The sequence below is a fragment of the Cricetulus griseus genome, chromosome 7, assembly GCF_003668045.3.
Source record: "Cricetulus griseus strain 17A/GY chromosome 7, alternate assembly CriGri-PICRH-1.0, whole genome shotgun sequence".
NCBI lineage: Eukaryota > Metazoa > Chordata > Mammalia > Rodentia > Cricetidae > Cricetulus > Cricetulus griseus.
The window spans coordinates 60,887,486-60,903,002 of record NC_048600.1 but is presented as its reverse complement, the minus strand read 5'-3'; the positions used below and the strand labels follow the sequence as shown (position 1 = coordinate 60,903,002).

Genomic DNA, 15,517 nt, shown 5'->3' with positions numbered 1-15,517 from the left:
TAGTAGATTCCTGTGTTGGCTTAACAATGGCTTTCATGTCTGAGGACACATATTCTGAGGACTGTCAGGGTTAGAAGGCACAGAAGAGGAAACTTGGGAGGCAGCAGGCCACTGCTAACAGTTACCACTGCAGTGAATTGACCCTGGGTGGCTTCAGGGCTGCTCTGCTTTGCCTTGTGAATGCTTCACTGGGGATCAGATTCTGCCTGATGGGGCTGTAGTTTACAGGAATCTGACAGTTTTCACCTACAGTTTCCTGTCTGAAGCCTAGCATCTGCCAGAGGGACTGACCTCTCCCTGGAATCTCAGAGTTAAGGGAAAGAAGGATGAGAAGAGAGGAAGCATAATGTGATGGGATAGGCACCCCTGCTCTGTCATCACCCTAGTGGGTGACTGTAGGGATTTCTCCTCTGCCTCCTGGGCCCCATTTCTCAGTAAGGACAAATTGAGCATTGGAGTATATCAGAGTGCCAATGATCTGTTACCCCCATGGATGCTGCCCCTGTGTGCTCCTGGCCCTGTGCACACAGGGCCAGGAGCATCTGGACTGCCATTGCATCTGGACCCCCACTGGAAACCAAGACTCAATGTAGAGTTAGATTAGAGGCAAGTGGAAAGGAAACCAAGATCAAATGAATTGGAAAGTGTAGCCAGGGGGAGAGGAACTGAACTGAGTCCTTCTTGGATGCTTGTTTCTCCTTGGTTCTCAGCAATTAACCATTTCCTGTGGTTCCCAACAGACCTCATATCTGAATTGCTACAGGTAGTGAAAATGCAGATTCTGGAGGGGCGGGGAGGCTGTGGGATGGCTTAGTGGGTATAGTGCACTGCCATCAAGACCAACAGCCTGAGTTCAGGGCCCAGGACCTGTGTGGTGAAGGGAAAGACCTAACTCCCACAGTTGTCCTCTGACCTCCACATGCATACCATGGTTCATACATCCCGTACACACAACAAATAAATGTAACAAAACACAGATGCTAAGATTTCATGGTAGAGCTGCAGAAGCAGGGCTTCCAAAAGTGATTCTCAGGAACCTTTTTTTGGGGGGGGGGTGTTGAGACCAGGTTTCTCTGTGTAACAGCTCTAGAAGTTCTTGCAAAACACTTTGTAAGAGAAGGCTGGCTTCAAACTCAGAGATCCACCTGCCTCTGCCTCTTGAATGCTGGGATTAAAGGTGTGAGCCACCACACCTGGTTCCTGTGTTTTCTTAAACTGGGCATAGGATGCATATGTAGCCAGGTCATCTCATTCCTCAGCCTGTATTGCTGGTAAACAGTAAAATTTGACAGGTAAGAACTAGCTACAAAGAGCATACAACTAAGTCCCTGCATTGTGCTGATTAATGAGGGTGTTTTCATTACAATCTGTCTCATCCATAATAAAGTCAGTGGAGAGCTTTAAACAGCCCACATCAATGACAAACGAAAGCAATTCTTGTTGTTGAGCCATTTTTTGAGGTATTTAGACATATTTTGCTTGCTCAGGCTGTTGAGACATTCTTGCTAATATTTTAAGTTCACTTACCAAATACTCTCTTCCTTCTTTGGTGAGTGTAAAGGCAAACTTCAGAAGGCCGTTGCATGCTTTAGTCTGGGTTCTTGATGTTTAGAATGGGATAAGATGCTCTTTCTTTTTTTATATATGCTTGCTATCTGACTCAATGGTGGTGTTCTACCAGTGTACTCAGAGTCTTCTTGTCTAACAAGTATGACTCTTAAGAGGTGCATTGTATTCGTTTCCCTTGTTACTAACTAAAGCATCGTAGTTATAGACTATATTGTATATGTACATGTGTATTTCTCCATTTTACCATTTTACCATTTTACCTTGTCTCTACTATGCTTAGATGTTGGGAGCCAAATCTCAGGGCTTGGCATGAGATCCTAGGCCATGCTTGGCAGGTCACATAGTTAACCTTTACATAGCAGCTCCTTAGAATCTCAGCTCAAGAAAAGAAACAACTTGGCCCAGTCCTCCACCCACAGGCTCAGTCACCTAGGTAACCCCTTCCTGGACCTCTTACTCATGAACTCTTTACCCTGCCAAACATCCTCTTTGTGACTTCCTAATATCCTGCCTATACTAACACCTGGTGCACAAACAACCCATTCTGCCCCTCCCCATATCCTGACTATATAAGCTAGCCTGAGAAAAGTAAAGTTTGCCACTTGATCAGAATCCTGTCTTGTGGTCGTTCTTTCTGCGTCTCTTGTCCCCATTCCCTATCCCTGACTCTCTTGCCCCAGGTTGATGTCCTGCAGGTTGGGACACTTAGATACCCCAAACTATATCTAGCACAAAGTAGTTACTCAAAAATTAATTGTTGCATCAATGAGTTCACCAAATGCTTACTCTGTTTTAAGTTAACATCCATATCTAGGAGCCTAACTGGTCATCAGTATCCTTGGAGAAGCTTTACAGACACAAATTCAGGCCTAAAAATATGACTCAATGGCTAAGCATGCTTACTGTTCTTGCAGAGAACCCACATCCATATGGCAGGTCACAGGGGATCCAGTTCCCACTTCTGACCTCTGCAGGCTCCTGTATATAAACTCATGCAAGAGCATGCACAGAAACATAAAAAATTTAAAACACAACACCCCTCAATAAAACTCCTGAACCCCAGGCTTACCCAATCAGAACCTCTCCAGGGGCATTCAGTGATTATGTGACTTACGTTAATTTAGGAACATGGAAAAGAATCTCTTTCATGTTCTGTCAGATCTTCAGCTGACCGACACCTCCTATAATAATCCAGACTTCTGCCTAGCCGTGAGAGGTATTTTTTTTTCTTGATCAAACATTAAGGTGCAATGTCACCTCTCCAGTGGTTCTGTCTGCATTCTGCCTTCAATCTCAGAATTTCCCCTTAGCCTTAGCCCATCTATAGATAGGGTCAGTTCCTTGTTAGCAGTATTCTATAACTATCTTCATGCATGCAGCAGCACCTCACACTTTGGGTGACCCACATTTCAGATAGGAGCCTAACCTAGGCTTATCTGTGATTCTGAGATAGCATCAAAAATGCAATGTTGACTTAATAACGGGTTTGCTTTGAGGGAAGAGTCCCTACAGAATGAAAGATATAAGTCAGAGACATTCTTAAATCATACTTCAGCATGACAAGCCCACAAAGCTTCAGCCTGTCTTTGACAATAACACACGTTTGTTTTGAGATTACCTTCTACAAAGTCACCTTCAAATCATATGAACAGGACATACATGCCAAAACATGTCTCAGATGAAGATGAACAATGTAACGCATGCTTCCAACAGATGCTACACCACAGCATGTGATAATAATGGCAACTAATAACCCTAATAGTCCATGTCCTGGGATTGTATTCCAGGAACTGTTCTGTGCTTATTACTCAAGTCTCCCAATAGTCTTGGAAAGTTCATTTTTCAGATGAGAAAACAGACATGTAGACTTTTAACAAGAAACATCTGGAATTAACAATACCACAAGCTGTTGTAACTAGAAGTTCCTTCAAAGACCACCTGGTCTATCTCCTTTGTATTAAAGGCTGATAAACTGAGGCCACATTCAGAAAGTGAATCAGTGGCATGGCCTCACCACAGCAGGGATGTGTCTTCAAATAGACAGTATAAGGAAGTACATGAGTTACTGTTTTCTCCCATCTCACCAGGGTCATACACATATTTTACCTCTTGACATAATGTTTTCTACTGTTGCTGTATTGTATTTTTCTAAGTGGAGCAATAAAAAGCAAACTGAGATCTTGACTGTGTTGAGAGGAAGTAAAGCCCCATCCGGCAACATTATACAAGTCAGTGCCCTCTGCAACCTTCTTCAGTGGTTGTGTGACTGTGTCTACCTCTCAGCTCCCTGCAGGAAGTGTGGTAAGGCATGCGCTTTCCTCCAAACTCTTAGCTGCTTCAGCTCAAATGAGAGTCCATGTGGCTTTCACCAAATGCCACCCACAGCAAATGCAATGGAGAAAGAAGGTGTTTGGGGGAAGCAGAGCTTTCCATGCTCTGCAGACCTGACCATGACCCTCCCCTCTCCCTCACCTTGTGTTTATAGACAACTTACTCTCCCTAACAGCTGAGGACTGCTATAGTCATGGCTTGTTTACAGAAACACAGTCACTTCTTTGAAAGAGTAACACCCAAACAAACAATCTGATATTATTGGTTAGATAAGAGGTGTTTACACTCTTCAGATAGTTGGTGAACTTCTGCTCCTTTGGTCTGTGCTTCTTCCTTTAGAATAAATGACATAACCAGATAAAATCTGCCTCTGCTTGAAGGCTGTTTCTTCCTGTCTCAAGTTTAACCCATCACATTCCCAGCAGCCATAATCCAAAGCTGCATTATTAGGCAAAAAGTCAAAATTGAAGACAATTTATCCCGCCTACCTTGTGTGGATAATACCATAAACAACCTGTTGAGAAAAACAATCCAGCAGCCAGAAGGTGACTATCAGCTGATGAATGGAAAATAACTGTGGTCTGTCCCTACAGTGGAATGTCACTCAGCCACAAGTAGGAGTGGAGTCTTTATACCTGTCACCACTTAGGTGGTCCTTGGAAACAATAGCATAAATGAAAGGACCCACTCATAGAAAACCACATATGATTCCATTTACCAAAAAAATAAAGTCTACAATAGGCAAATCTATAGTCAGAATGCTTACTAGAATGCATATCATCTTGTTGTCTGTCTGTCTGTCTGTCTGTCTGTCTGTCTCTCTCTCTCTCTCTCTCTCTCTCTCTGTGTGTGTGTGTGTGTGTGTGTGTGTGTGTGTGTGTGTGTGTTCCTGTGTTTACGCAGAAACTCTCCTTTGAGACGGAAGGATGGAGGGGCTTCTGTTATCTACTTTCCCTGTGTATATAAACCATACGGCTTCCATATAAGGTTCCTCTCCAATTCTGACCTTCACTTGTGGCCCTCAAGATGTGTAATTTAAGTAAGTCATAATCACCAAGCTCTGCATATGTTTATCACCAGTAGGAGAAGAGCTGAGGATGTAGTTCTGAAAACAGTTCAGGTTTTACAGTTCCCATCAGGAATATAGGAACTGGCATGCCCATTGCTTCTGCTGATTCCATCAGAGCAGGCAAAATCGCCATGTACTCTCCTCTCCCTGCCTCTCTCCAGCACTCTTTTCCTCCTGCCCACCAGTGAAATCAACATTGTGGGAGGGATCTGAGAAATAAAGCCCCATCCAGGAACTCAGCAAGCTTTCAGGATAAGTTTTGTGTCCCTGAACAGGTGTAGGAGATCACCTGGAGCATCGTGGAGCAAGAAAAGGTCATGGAATTTGCTCAGGTGCCAAAGCTCAAACTCCAGTCCCTACTAGTTGTAGACCCAGAGAAAAGCCACTCACTCACTCCCTCTGGCACCCACTTCACTGTGCTTGTTGCCAAAGGGGATACTGGTGTCCAGACTCGGGAATTGTGGGGAGGGTTGGGAAATGTCTGATGAGTCTGGTGCCTGGTGAACAGTAAGGGGGAGGGCCCTTGTCTGCCTATCTGTGTAGGACTTCACATGAGCAACTGCCAAATGTGTAATTGAAATGGTGGCTGTTACAACAGAAAGCCTCCTCTATGCCATTCAGCACTTCCTCCTTCCACAAGCAAAAAGCTGGAGCCGGGTGCAGGAGCCTGGTTTTTGAGATTACTAAACTTGCATACTTTCTCCCCGATCCAGGGTAAAGAAGGAGCATTCCTGGTCCGAGATTCCAGGATACCCGGGACATACACAGTCTCTGTGTTCACCAAGGCCATCATAAGGTATGTCATTCACTTGGCTCAGAGGAGCAGGGACAGCTGCTTTTATGTGACAGCTTAGGCACAGCAAGGTCCACCCATTCATCATGCAGAGCCTCACTCACATGGTTTCTGCCAGAGCCCCTGTCAAAATAAAGCCCAGAGATTAAGGGCAGAACTGAAGAGATTTAATAACAGACAGAGCTGAGTGGACACTGGATCCTCTTCTTGGCTATGGCCAGGCCCGATGGCAGAGCTCTGAAGACATCAAATCCTTGCCCCTGTATTTGGTGAGCATGTCAGCATATAGTATTAGCATATAGTATTGTTATCAAGAGGAGGAAATAGACAAATGCCAACTCTTGGTCTGCTGGTGAAACTAACTACCATTTGAGAGCCGGGTGTGTGTGTGTGTGTGTGTGTGTGTGTGTGTGTGTGTGTGTGTGTGTGTGTTTTATATAGCTAGATTCCAGTTTAAAAGAAAGCACTCAAAGCTTGTCTTTCTGAGTCTGGATTATTTTGCTTACATAGCAATTTCCAATTCCATCTATTTACTTGTGAATATCCTAATTTCTGCTTTTTTTTTACAGCTAAATAAAATTCCAGTGTATATATGGGCCACATTTTCATTATCCATTCCTCTAACGAGGGGTACCTATGCTGACTCCGTATCTTGACGATTGTAAATAGTCCAGCCATAAACATGCATGGTCAAAAAAGTCCCTATGCTATTCTGGCTCAGAGTCCTTTTGATACACCCCCCAGGAGTGGTATAGCTGGAGCACATGGTAGTTCTATCTTTAGTTTCTGAGAAACCTCCCTACCAATTTACATGGCAGCTGCCCTAGTTTGCATTCCCCATCAGGCTGGTTCTCCCAAACACACACACACACACACACACACACACACACACACATTTCACCCGCATTTATCATCAATTTGCTTGATGACAGCCATTCAGTCTGGGGTGGGATGGAGGACCCCAGCATGGTTTCCATTTGTACTCATAACACATACAGTGCTGTTCCCACATTTTGTGGCGGTGGGTGAAGTATTACCAACACCAACACATCTCAGCACTGTCGCCTCATGTCCAAATGCAGCCTTAAACTGTTTCTTAATACAACATCAGCACCAGTGCCAGCTGATGCATATACATACACTGAAATACCGTGCACCTGTCCTCCTGGGGAGAGCTTCCATACCAAGACATTGATGTCTTTATGTGTCAGTATTGCTTCTTGGTAATGACTGTGTGTTCATTTGTTTCAAGTGAGAACCCCTGTATAAAACATTATCATATCAAAGAAACAAATGACAACCCCAAGCGATACTATGTGGCTGAGAAGTATGTGTTTGACTCCATCCCTCTCCTCATCAAGTATCACCAGTACAATGGAGGAGGTAAGTTCTAGGGGACAAAGCCAGAAGGGGACCCTCACAAGGAAACGAGGGAAGAAATGACAAAGTTCCCACCTGGTTTTTCATGCTGCACAAGCTGGCCATAACTAGTAATTCAAGATGCAAATAAAAACAAAAACAGAAGCAAACAAAGTTCCAAATCTCTAGGATCCCCGTAGCCTACCACCAGAAACATCTGCTCTGCACATCACAGAGATAACATCAGCTGCCATGTGGTTAAGAACCCTCTAAGGGCTGTGTGAAAACAGTGGTGGAACTTTGGAATTTGAAAGTAGCTGTTTCACATATCATTCCTTTCCTGGTGATTTAACCTAGACAGTTGCTATAGCAAAGCCCTAACCACAGTCTTTGTTTTTTCTGCCAACCTAGGTTTGGTTACTCGACTCCGGTACCCAGTGTGCTCCTGGAGGCAGAAAGCCCCAGTGACAGCAGGGCTAAGATATGGTAAGCAGCAAATGCTGGGAAATTGAGCTAAAACACCCATACCTAAATATCCCAGACAAATTCTAAGAGGATTTGCCATTAGCCTAACTGTTCTACAGGCTTGAGATGACTTGGAGATATGGTAGGATAATGATCATATGCAGTTGTGTAAGAAATGTGTGTGTTCTTACACATTTGTGAAGACCAAATCAATGTCCAAGAACATTTATTGAGCACCTACTTTATACAGAGCACTTTACTAAGTGCTATTGGAAAATGTTGGAAAACAAACCATTGGCACTGTGTTTTATCTACCTTCTGGAACTTTTGTTATAATCTAACTTGCTGGATTTGGGTTTCCTGAAGGGACAAAGAGGTATCAGCCTCTAGAAGTATTTACATAGTATAATGTTAACTTTTGAGATCTGGGCCTTTAATTCAGTGGCAGAGTACTTGTCTGGCATAAATCAGGTTCTGAGTTCAATCCCCAGCACCAGAAAAAAAAAGTTTGCTTAATGCCTTTAATTAGGGCCTGTACCTCCAGGGCCGTGGGTCCTACTATGATGTCTGTCCTCCAAAATGGTTTCCCTCCTCGATTATCTACCTAAAACTTAGAGGCACTGTGTTCAGTTCAAGTCCCTTGGTCCAAACTGTGCTGTTTGAAAAGGAGACTTTAATCTAATCTTCATTTTGTATCCTTTGGTAGTTCTCAAACCTCAGTGTATATCAAAATCTTCCCAAACACTTATCAAAAATGCTGGTTCCAGGACACTCCTTCCTGCTTACCAAGACATTCCCTTAGGCTCTGCATTATAAACAAGCGGCCTGGTAGTTCAGACCCAGGGAAATACTTGGAGAATCACTCCTGTGGACTCTTTCTATCCAGCCAGCAGCATGTGTGGCACACGGGGAATACTCAGTGCTGTCTGCTCTTGGGTCTGTACCTCAGGTTGATAGGCACCTGGCTATTATGTTTGTTATGCTCCTCCTGAAAGAAAGCTATTCTAGTGTTGCTAAATCCTGAAGGGTCCTGCCGGATGGGATCACAGAGATGATTTGGTCAGCCCTCTTACTTTATCAGCAGGAAAATCTAAGCCTGAGTCCTTTCACTTGTTTATTAAACACTTATCATGAGCCTGCCCTGGGCCTGGAGACATGTCTGGGAAGTTAATAGTGCTTACTTTCTTCCGGAGAAGCCAAGTGCATTTCCAGGCTCCCACATCTGGTGGCTCACAACCACTTATAACCCCACTCCAGGAGATCCAGTACCCTTTCTTGGCCTCTGCCGGTACCTGCATTTGTGTGCCTTACATTCACACAGACATACACACATACATGTAAGGAATAAATAAAAATAAACCTTTAAGGAAAAAAAGAGACTCACTAGAAACAGCTCACTTGTGCCTCTGTGCAAGTCCCCTCTGAAGCCACCTTTTCAGGCTCCATTCTAGTCAAAGCCTGGCAGAGTGCTATGAGCACAGAGAGACTCTCAGTGAATCAATGAACACTGCAAAAAAAAAATGGCAATAAAAGTATAAGCATGGTATTTGCAAGCCTCTGTGTACTCTGGAGACTGAAGCCAGTCTGGGCTAGATGGTGAGTTCCTGGCCATCCTGAACTACATAATAAGACTCAGTAAGACTCTGTCTCAAGAGAAAAAGAAATATGCCTAAAAAATAAAATAATTAAATTAAAAGGGTTAGGACCTTATAATGATCCTTTTATTTGTATTCTTTACCATACTTTACATCATCTTCCTTTTCTTTCCATACCCCCTCCCACATTATGACAGTTTCAAAAACATCCTTACAGTAATTACCTATATCAGCGTACACCATTTTTGAGTTATAATAGCCATAGGCTAGATAGAACTGTGTATATATCCTATACCTTATTAATTACACACTCTAAAAGCACTTCCTCCCTCTCTTTCTCTGTTCTAGGGAAGTGGGTGATCCACCCCTCAGAGCTAACTTTTGTGCAGGAGATTGGCAGTGGGCAATTTGGGCTGGTGCACCTTGGCTATTGGCTCAACAAGGACAAGGTGGCCATCAAGACCATTCAGGAAGGGGCGATGTCAGAGGAGGACTTTATTGAAGAGGCCGAGGTCATGATGTGAGTTAAAGCAGGGGTGTGCAGGCACCCTGGGTAAAAGGCTCTGGGCTGTGTTCATAAGCTCCACTCTGATGTTTGTCATGCCCCAGTAGTAGAACCTACTGCACAGGGAGAGAGAAAAAGCAGAAACCTCATTAGGGCTCAGTTGGTGAAGTGCAGCCACTCAAAAATGGCTGGGCATGGTGGCTTGTAGTTGGAATTCCAGTGCTTGGGAGCCAGAGACGGGCAGGTCCTGGGCTTGCTGGCCAGCCTATTTGCTTGACTGGTCAATTTGCCAGGCCAATGAGATCCTTTTTCTAAAAATGAAAAGGTGGGTGCTGGAGAGAGAACTCAGTGGTTAATAGCACTTGTAGCTCACAACCATCTGTAACTACAGGTCTAAGAGATCAGCACAGCACACACATAGTACACATCCGTCACTACTGCCATAAAAAGAAAACAAGGCCCTCTAAATCAGTGTAAGCAAAGCTCATAGGAACTCACAGAAACTGGGGCAGCAGGCTCTGGGTCTGCATGAGTCTGTACCACGTCCTCTGCACATATACTATGGCTTCTACCTTAGTGTTTTTATGGGATTCCTGGGTGTGTGAACAAGTGGTCTCTGATTCTTGTGCATTTGCTTGCGCCCTTTACTTTCTGTTTGTGTCTTGTCCAACTCTAATGTTAGTTTTTGTTTGTCTTATTATATTTTATTATTATCCCTTAGTGAAAGACAGAAATGGAGTGGACGCAGATGGGAGGGGAGGAAGAACAGGGAGGAGCAGAGGAAGGGGACACCATAATTAGGATATATTTATGTGAGAAGAAAACATCTGTTTTCAAAAGAAAAAATTTTAAAAAGAAAAGGTTGACAGTGCCACAAGAACACTCGTTGAACCTTGGCACATGGGCGCGAGCACACACACACACACACACACACACACACACACACACACACACACATGCACGCATGCACGCATGCACACACGTGCATGGGGCTGCACTTCAGCATGATCTAGAGGACCTGCTGTGTGGTCTGACCCTCCATCTCTCCTCCCATCTGGCCCACACTGGCCTCTGTCCATTTTCATTCATACCAGCTAACTCCCTGCTATCCTCAGACCTTGGCTCCATGACCATCTTTGGTTTGGGTTTGGGGTTTGGTTCTGTTCTCAGAGCCAGGTAAAGTGACTTTCATCTACCTTAGTGCCACAATATGTTCAGCACTTTTGCAAGACTGAATTTAGGTCATCTTCTCTCTTGCCTTTTTCTTCCAGGAAACTCTCTCATCCCAAACTGGTACAGCTCTATGGGGTGTGCCTGGAGCAAGCCCCCATCTGCCTGGTGTTTGAGTTCATGGAACATGGCTGCCTGTCTGATTACCTTCGAAGTCAACGGGGACTCTTTGCTGCAGAGACCCTGCTGGGCATGTGCCTGGATGTGTGTGAGGGCATGGCCTACCTGGAAAAGGCCTGTGTCATCCACAGAGACCTGGTATGACCAAGTGCCTGGGGCCAACACCTGCAAGAACAGACAAAGGAACATCTTCCCCTGAAACGTAGCACTACCAAAACTGAGAAAGCATCACTAAATGACATGCCCTATGTAGCCTCCCCTCCTCTCAGCTTCTTCTTACTCCAGTCACTTCAGAAGGTCCCTAGTAGGGACGTGTTTTAGGAGTACTCAGATCTGAACTACACCCTAGTCCTTTTTTGCTTGTTCGTTTTTTGAGACAGAGTTTCTCTGTGTAACAGTCCTGGTTGTTCTAGAACTCATTCTGTAGACCAGGCCAGCCTCAAGCTCACTGAGATCCACCTGCCTCCACCTCCTGAGTGCTGGCATTTGAGTTTCAGTTCACGTCCTTCCAAAGTGGAACTTACAATCACTCCTTATTAGTCTCCCTGTGCCTCGTTTTTCCCCATGGAAAAATGAAGGAAATGGGCAAGGACAGTTTTATTTTGTAAAACATATTAATTATATGTGTTAATTGTACAAAGTAAGGGGTTCGCTTATGACTTTTCCTCAGTGTATATCATATGCTTTGATCGTATTCAGCTCTCCTGTACCATCTTTTGTCCCTGATCTCCCTGACTCCCTTCTTCATTTCTGCCTGCATGTTGTATTTATTTCTTGATCTAGGTACCACGTATGAGATAAAACACACATGCTATTTGTCCTTAAGGGTAGCTATAACCTGATGATCCTCAGCTCTGTCCCACTTTCTAGCAACTAATGTCATTTCATTCCTCCTTATGGCTGAATAAATCCCTCCCCCCGGGCTATACACGCCACCCTTTCTTTACCCCTTCTCTCACTGATGGGCACTTGGACTGAAATACAGCTTTTCTACTGAAATGGCACTAGATAACCTGAGAAACAGCCCGGGAACCTATGGTGGTGGGGGTTCATGAATATTCATGTGAGTCCCCAGGTGCACATGGAGACACTTTGAAGTGTGAGCCCATCTAGTCTCCAGTCTCCCAGGGCTCTTCCAAGACTGCCTTCTGAGATACTGAGAGTGGCCGCTACTCCCCCTATTTAGGGTAATTTTAAAAGGATTAGTTTCCGAACACTTTCATACTAATCACTAGGGAGACACTGCAGTCAGCATCCATGTCAGCATTGCTTATCCACATCAGGCTGCATCCCAGTGAATCACTGGCTGGACAACACTGGATTTCTCTAATAACTAGGATCAGGATTGAAGATAAATTCCTCATCCTGGGAAAGGGGCTTCAATGTTCAGCTAGCTGGCAGAATTTCCTGCTAGCTCAGCAGGGTTTTGGGGATGCTTGACCTGCCTTTGTACAGCAGCACGGCAAACATTAAGAGTGGGAGATTCTTCGGCTACTGGCTATCCCCACAGCTTTCATTTCTCCTTTGCCTATCTGTCTCTCCTCTAGGCTGCCAGAAACTGTTTGGTGGGAGAAAACCAAGTCATCAAGGTGTCTGACTTCGGAATGACAAGGTAACACAGGGATTCAGCGTCAGCAGACTCTGAAGAATGACACTCAATCTTGGAGTGTTCTGACCTCTTCCTCACCTCTTCCCAGGTTCGTCCTTGATGATCAGTATACCAGCTCCACCGGCACCAAATTCCCAGTGAAGTGGGCATCCCCAGAAGTGTTCTCTTTCAGTCGCTATAGCAGCAAGTCGGATGTGTGGTCATTTGGTGAGTGTCATCCTTAGCCCACCCCTGTGCAATCTGGAACTGTGGACCAGCTCTTTCTTCTCAAATGCCAACAATTCTCCCCTGAATGGAGAAAGAACCCACTGAGGGCCTGTGTAGGATCAGCCTGAAGTGTTCAAATGGGGCTGTTATTATTGCATTTGTTTCTAGAGATCTTTGGAACAGCTAAGAAATTAAAGATCAGAGTGGGGAAAAGTCTTGTGGTCACTTCTGTGATCTGGGAAGCTGGAGGAGTCAGGGGATTAGAATATGAAGCCTCTGAAAGCGGGACCATGCCATGTCCAACATCATATCTCTATACTTAGTCCTCAGTAAGCATCTGTTACTCAACAGTGCTTTACTGAGTGTCTGATATATTCCAGGGCTACTGGAATTCCAAGGTGCTGAGGAGCAGGAGGGCACAGGGCACAAGAGACTTATGTCCTCCTGAAGCTAAATTTTGGAGGAGACAGACAACTATCACACAAGCTAGCAGCTAGAAAATTCAGTCAGGTTTGGGTCAGTTAGTGTTATAAATCAAATAAAACAGCAATGGTACAGGGAGTATTTAGGGTGGAGGGGGGGTCTCTTTTAACTAGTATGGTCTGGAAAGGCCTTTCTAGGATGTACCTCTTGGACAAATGTCTCCATTCAAATACTCATGGTGAGCTGTGTCCTTGACAGGGACTATAAAGTGTAAAAGCTCAGTTGTGTCCAGAAAACAGGAGTTACTGAGTTAGAGGGATAACAAAGGCAGTTACAGTTGGTGGGCTATAATGGATGGATGGATGATGGATGATGATGTCAGCATGTAGGAAAGGCTAAGTGACTTGCTGGGTTTGATGTCAGCCTAAATCATAATTTCTGCATGTAGCAGTGTACATGAAAATGTACCAAATAACCTCTGTGATACGATGATAGCTGTAAAGAGGGAACTTTGGAGAGAAACTGCTTCAGGTTAACCTTGCCATTCTTTAGGAAAAGTTTACTAAGGCACAAAGCAAGGGACATACTAACCAATCAGATATCCCAGGATAAGAACCAGTGATAGAATTTTCTTCACACTGTAGAATACCCATTCCCAAGAACCCGGAACTTTTTTTTTTCTTCATAAATTTTATTTAAATTGGAAACAATTTTATACATTTTATTTAAATAGAAATGATTTTGTACATTAGATTTAAATTTGAAACAATCTAATTTCCTTCTCCCTCTGTCGTGGCCCAGCATGTCTCAGCCTTAGACCACGACAGCCATGAGGTTCTACCTGAGTCGGGGTGTGTAAACCTGGAAGCTTCTAGGAACCCAATGGTGATAAAGACCAAACACAGGCATCTTGTCATCTTCAGAGAGCTCTCAGTTCCATGTTGTGGAACTAGAGCTATTTCTTTATTAGTCATCTTTTCTGGTGTCTCTTAGCCATCCTGCTAATACTACGAGGCAACCGTTTCTCTCTTTGTTCTACTCTCTCTGCTAACCCACTTCGCTCCTCACCATTCGGTCCTAACTCACTTACTTCTTGCCCTCCGCCCAGGTGAGGGCCTATATAGATGCTTAGGCACATACAGATGCAAATAAGAGGCATATTACCCTCAGGCCATGTAAACAAAAGTAGCCCTGCTGACATTAACAATACAATAGTGGGCCAGAGTTTCCTGGCGCTGTTGACAGCCAGAGCCTGGGACCCCACATCCCTCCCATCAAAATCTGTCAAGTCATTTGGGGCAGGGCCTAGGCCCTCCCACTATGGCAGCTCTTGTAACAGTTTGTCCAACAAGCCCTCACCTACTCTGAAAAGGCCACACCTCCTAGTAGTGACTCTCTAATGACCAAATAGTGAAATATGAGCCAATGGAGGCCATTGCTGATCAAACCATCACACAGACATACTAGAAAGTCTCAATTTAACACCAAATAAGACAGCCTTATATCTTTGTACATGGAATGCTCTAAATTCTGTGGGAACTCCTTCGACCATAAGATCAGGTAGGTGCAGCTGGGGCAGAATTACATGCAGCTGGCAGGAAGACACAGGCTAGAGTGACTGAAGTGTCAGGTCCGAAGTCAAGTTAGATGATCCTACTCATCCCAGGGTTCTAGGAGGCTCTTAAACTCAAGAGGAAGGCATCCTAGGATACACATAGGAAGCCTAGTTTCAATTCAATAATAAAATAAGCAAGTTCTAAAAGGATGTATCCCAGCCTGTGGGAGTAGGAAGTAGCAGGATGGCCATGAATTCTAGGTTATCTTTGGTGTACATATATCAGGCCAACCAGACTATATAGAAAGATATGGTGTCAAAAAAAAAAAAAAAAACCAAAACCCCCCAAAACGTGTCAACTATAAGTCATCCTTGTTTCTAGCTTCTTTAACGGAACCCAGAACTTGTTAATTATGAATCTTTCTCATCAGTTCCTTAATTCCACCCCATCTCCAGGATTGGCTATTACTCTGTTAACTGGGTACAAGTTACAGAATGAACTTTGGGGGAAATCATTCTGTGCATCGTCTTTGCACAAGTATAGAAGATGGCTAGGGCCAGTGTGTGGCCATCTCTCTGTGGGTGATGGAGCTACAGACACTGTCAAGGCAGGGCCTCACAAAGATGCTCAGAATGCTAGCCATACTTGTACCTCCATGTGCAGACTCAGAATGGAGGCTATGACAT

General features: G+C 44.3%; 1 protein-coding gene across 3 annotated transcripts in view; it reads left to right on the top strand.

Moving 5' to 3' along the window:
* The window catches only part of Itk (IL2 inducible T cell kinase), a 64,421-nt gene that overhangs the window by 40,360 nt on the left and 8,544 nt on the right, over window positions 1-15,517 (top strand). For all 3 annotated transcript variants that reach the window (XM_035447973.1, XM_027425285.2, XM_035447972.1), the window contains exons 9-15: window positions 5,683-5,765; window positions 7,015-7,145; window positions 7,533-7,607; window positions 9,530-9,701; window positions 10,958-11,174; window positions 12,584-12,648; window positions 12,734-12,852. In XM_035447973.1, coding sequence (XP_035303864.1) covers window positions 5,683-5,765; window positions 7,015-7,145; window positions 7,533-7,607; window positions 9,530-9,701; window positions 10,958-11,174; window positions 12,584-12,648; window positions 12,734-12,852 — 862 coding nt within the window. The remainder of the gene's footprint in view (window positions 1-5,682; window positions 5,766-7,014; window positions 7,146-7,532; window positions 7,608-9,529; window positions 9,702-10,957; window positions 11,175-12,583; window positions 12,649-12,733; window positions 12,853-15,517) is intronic.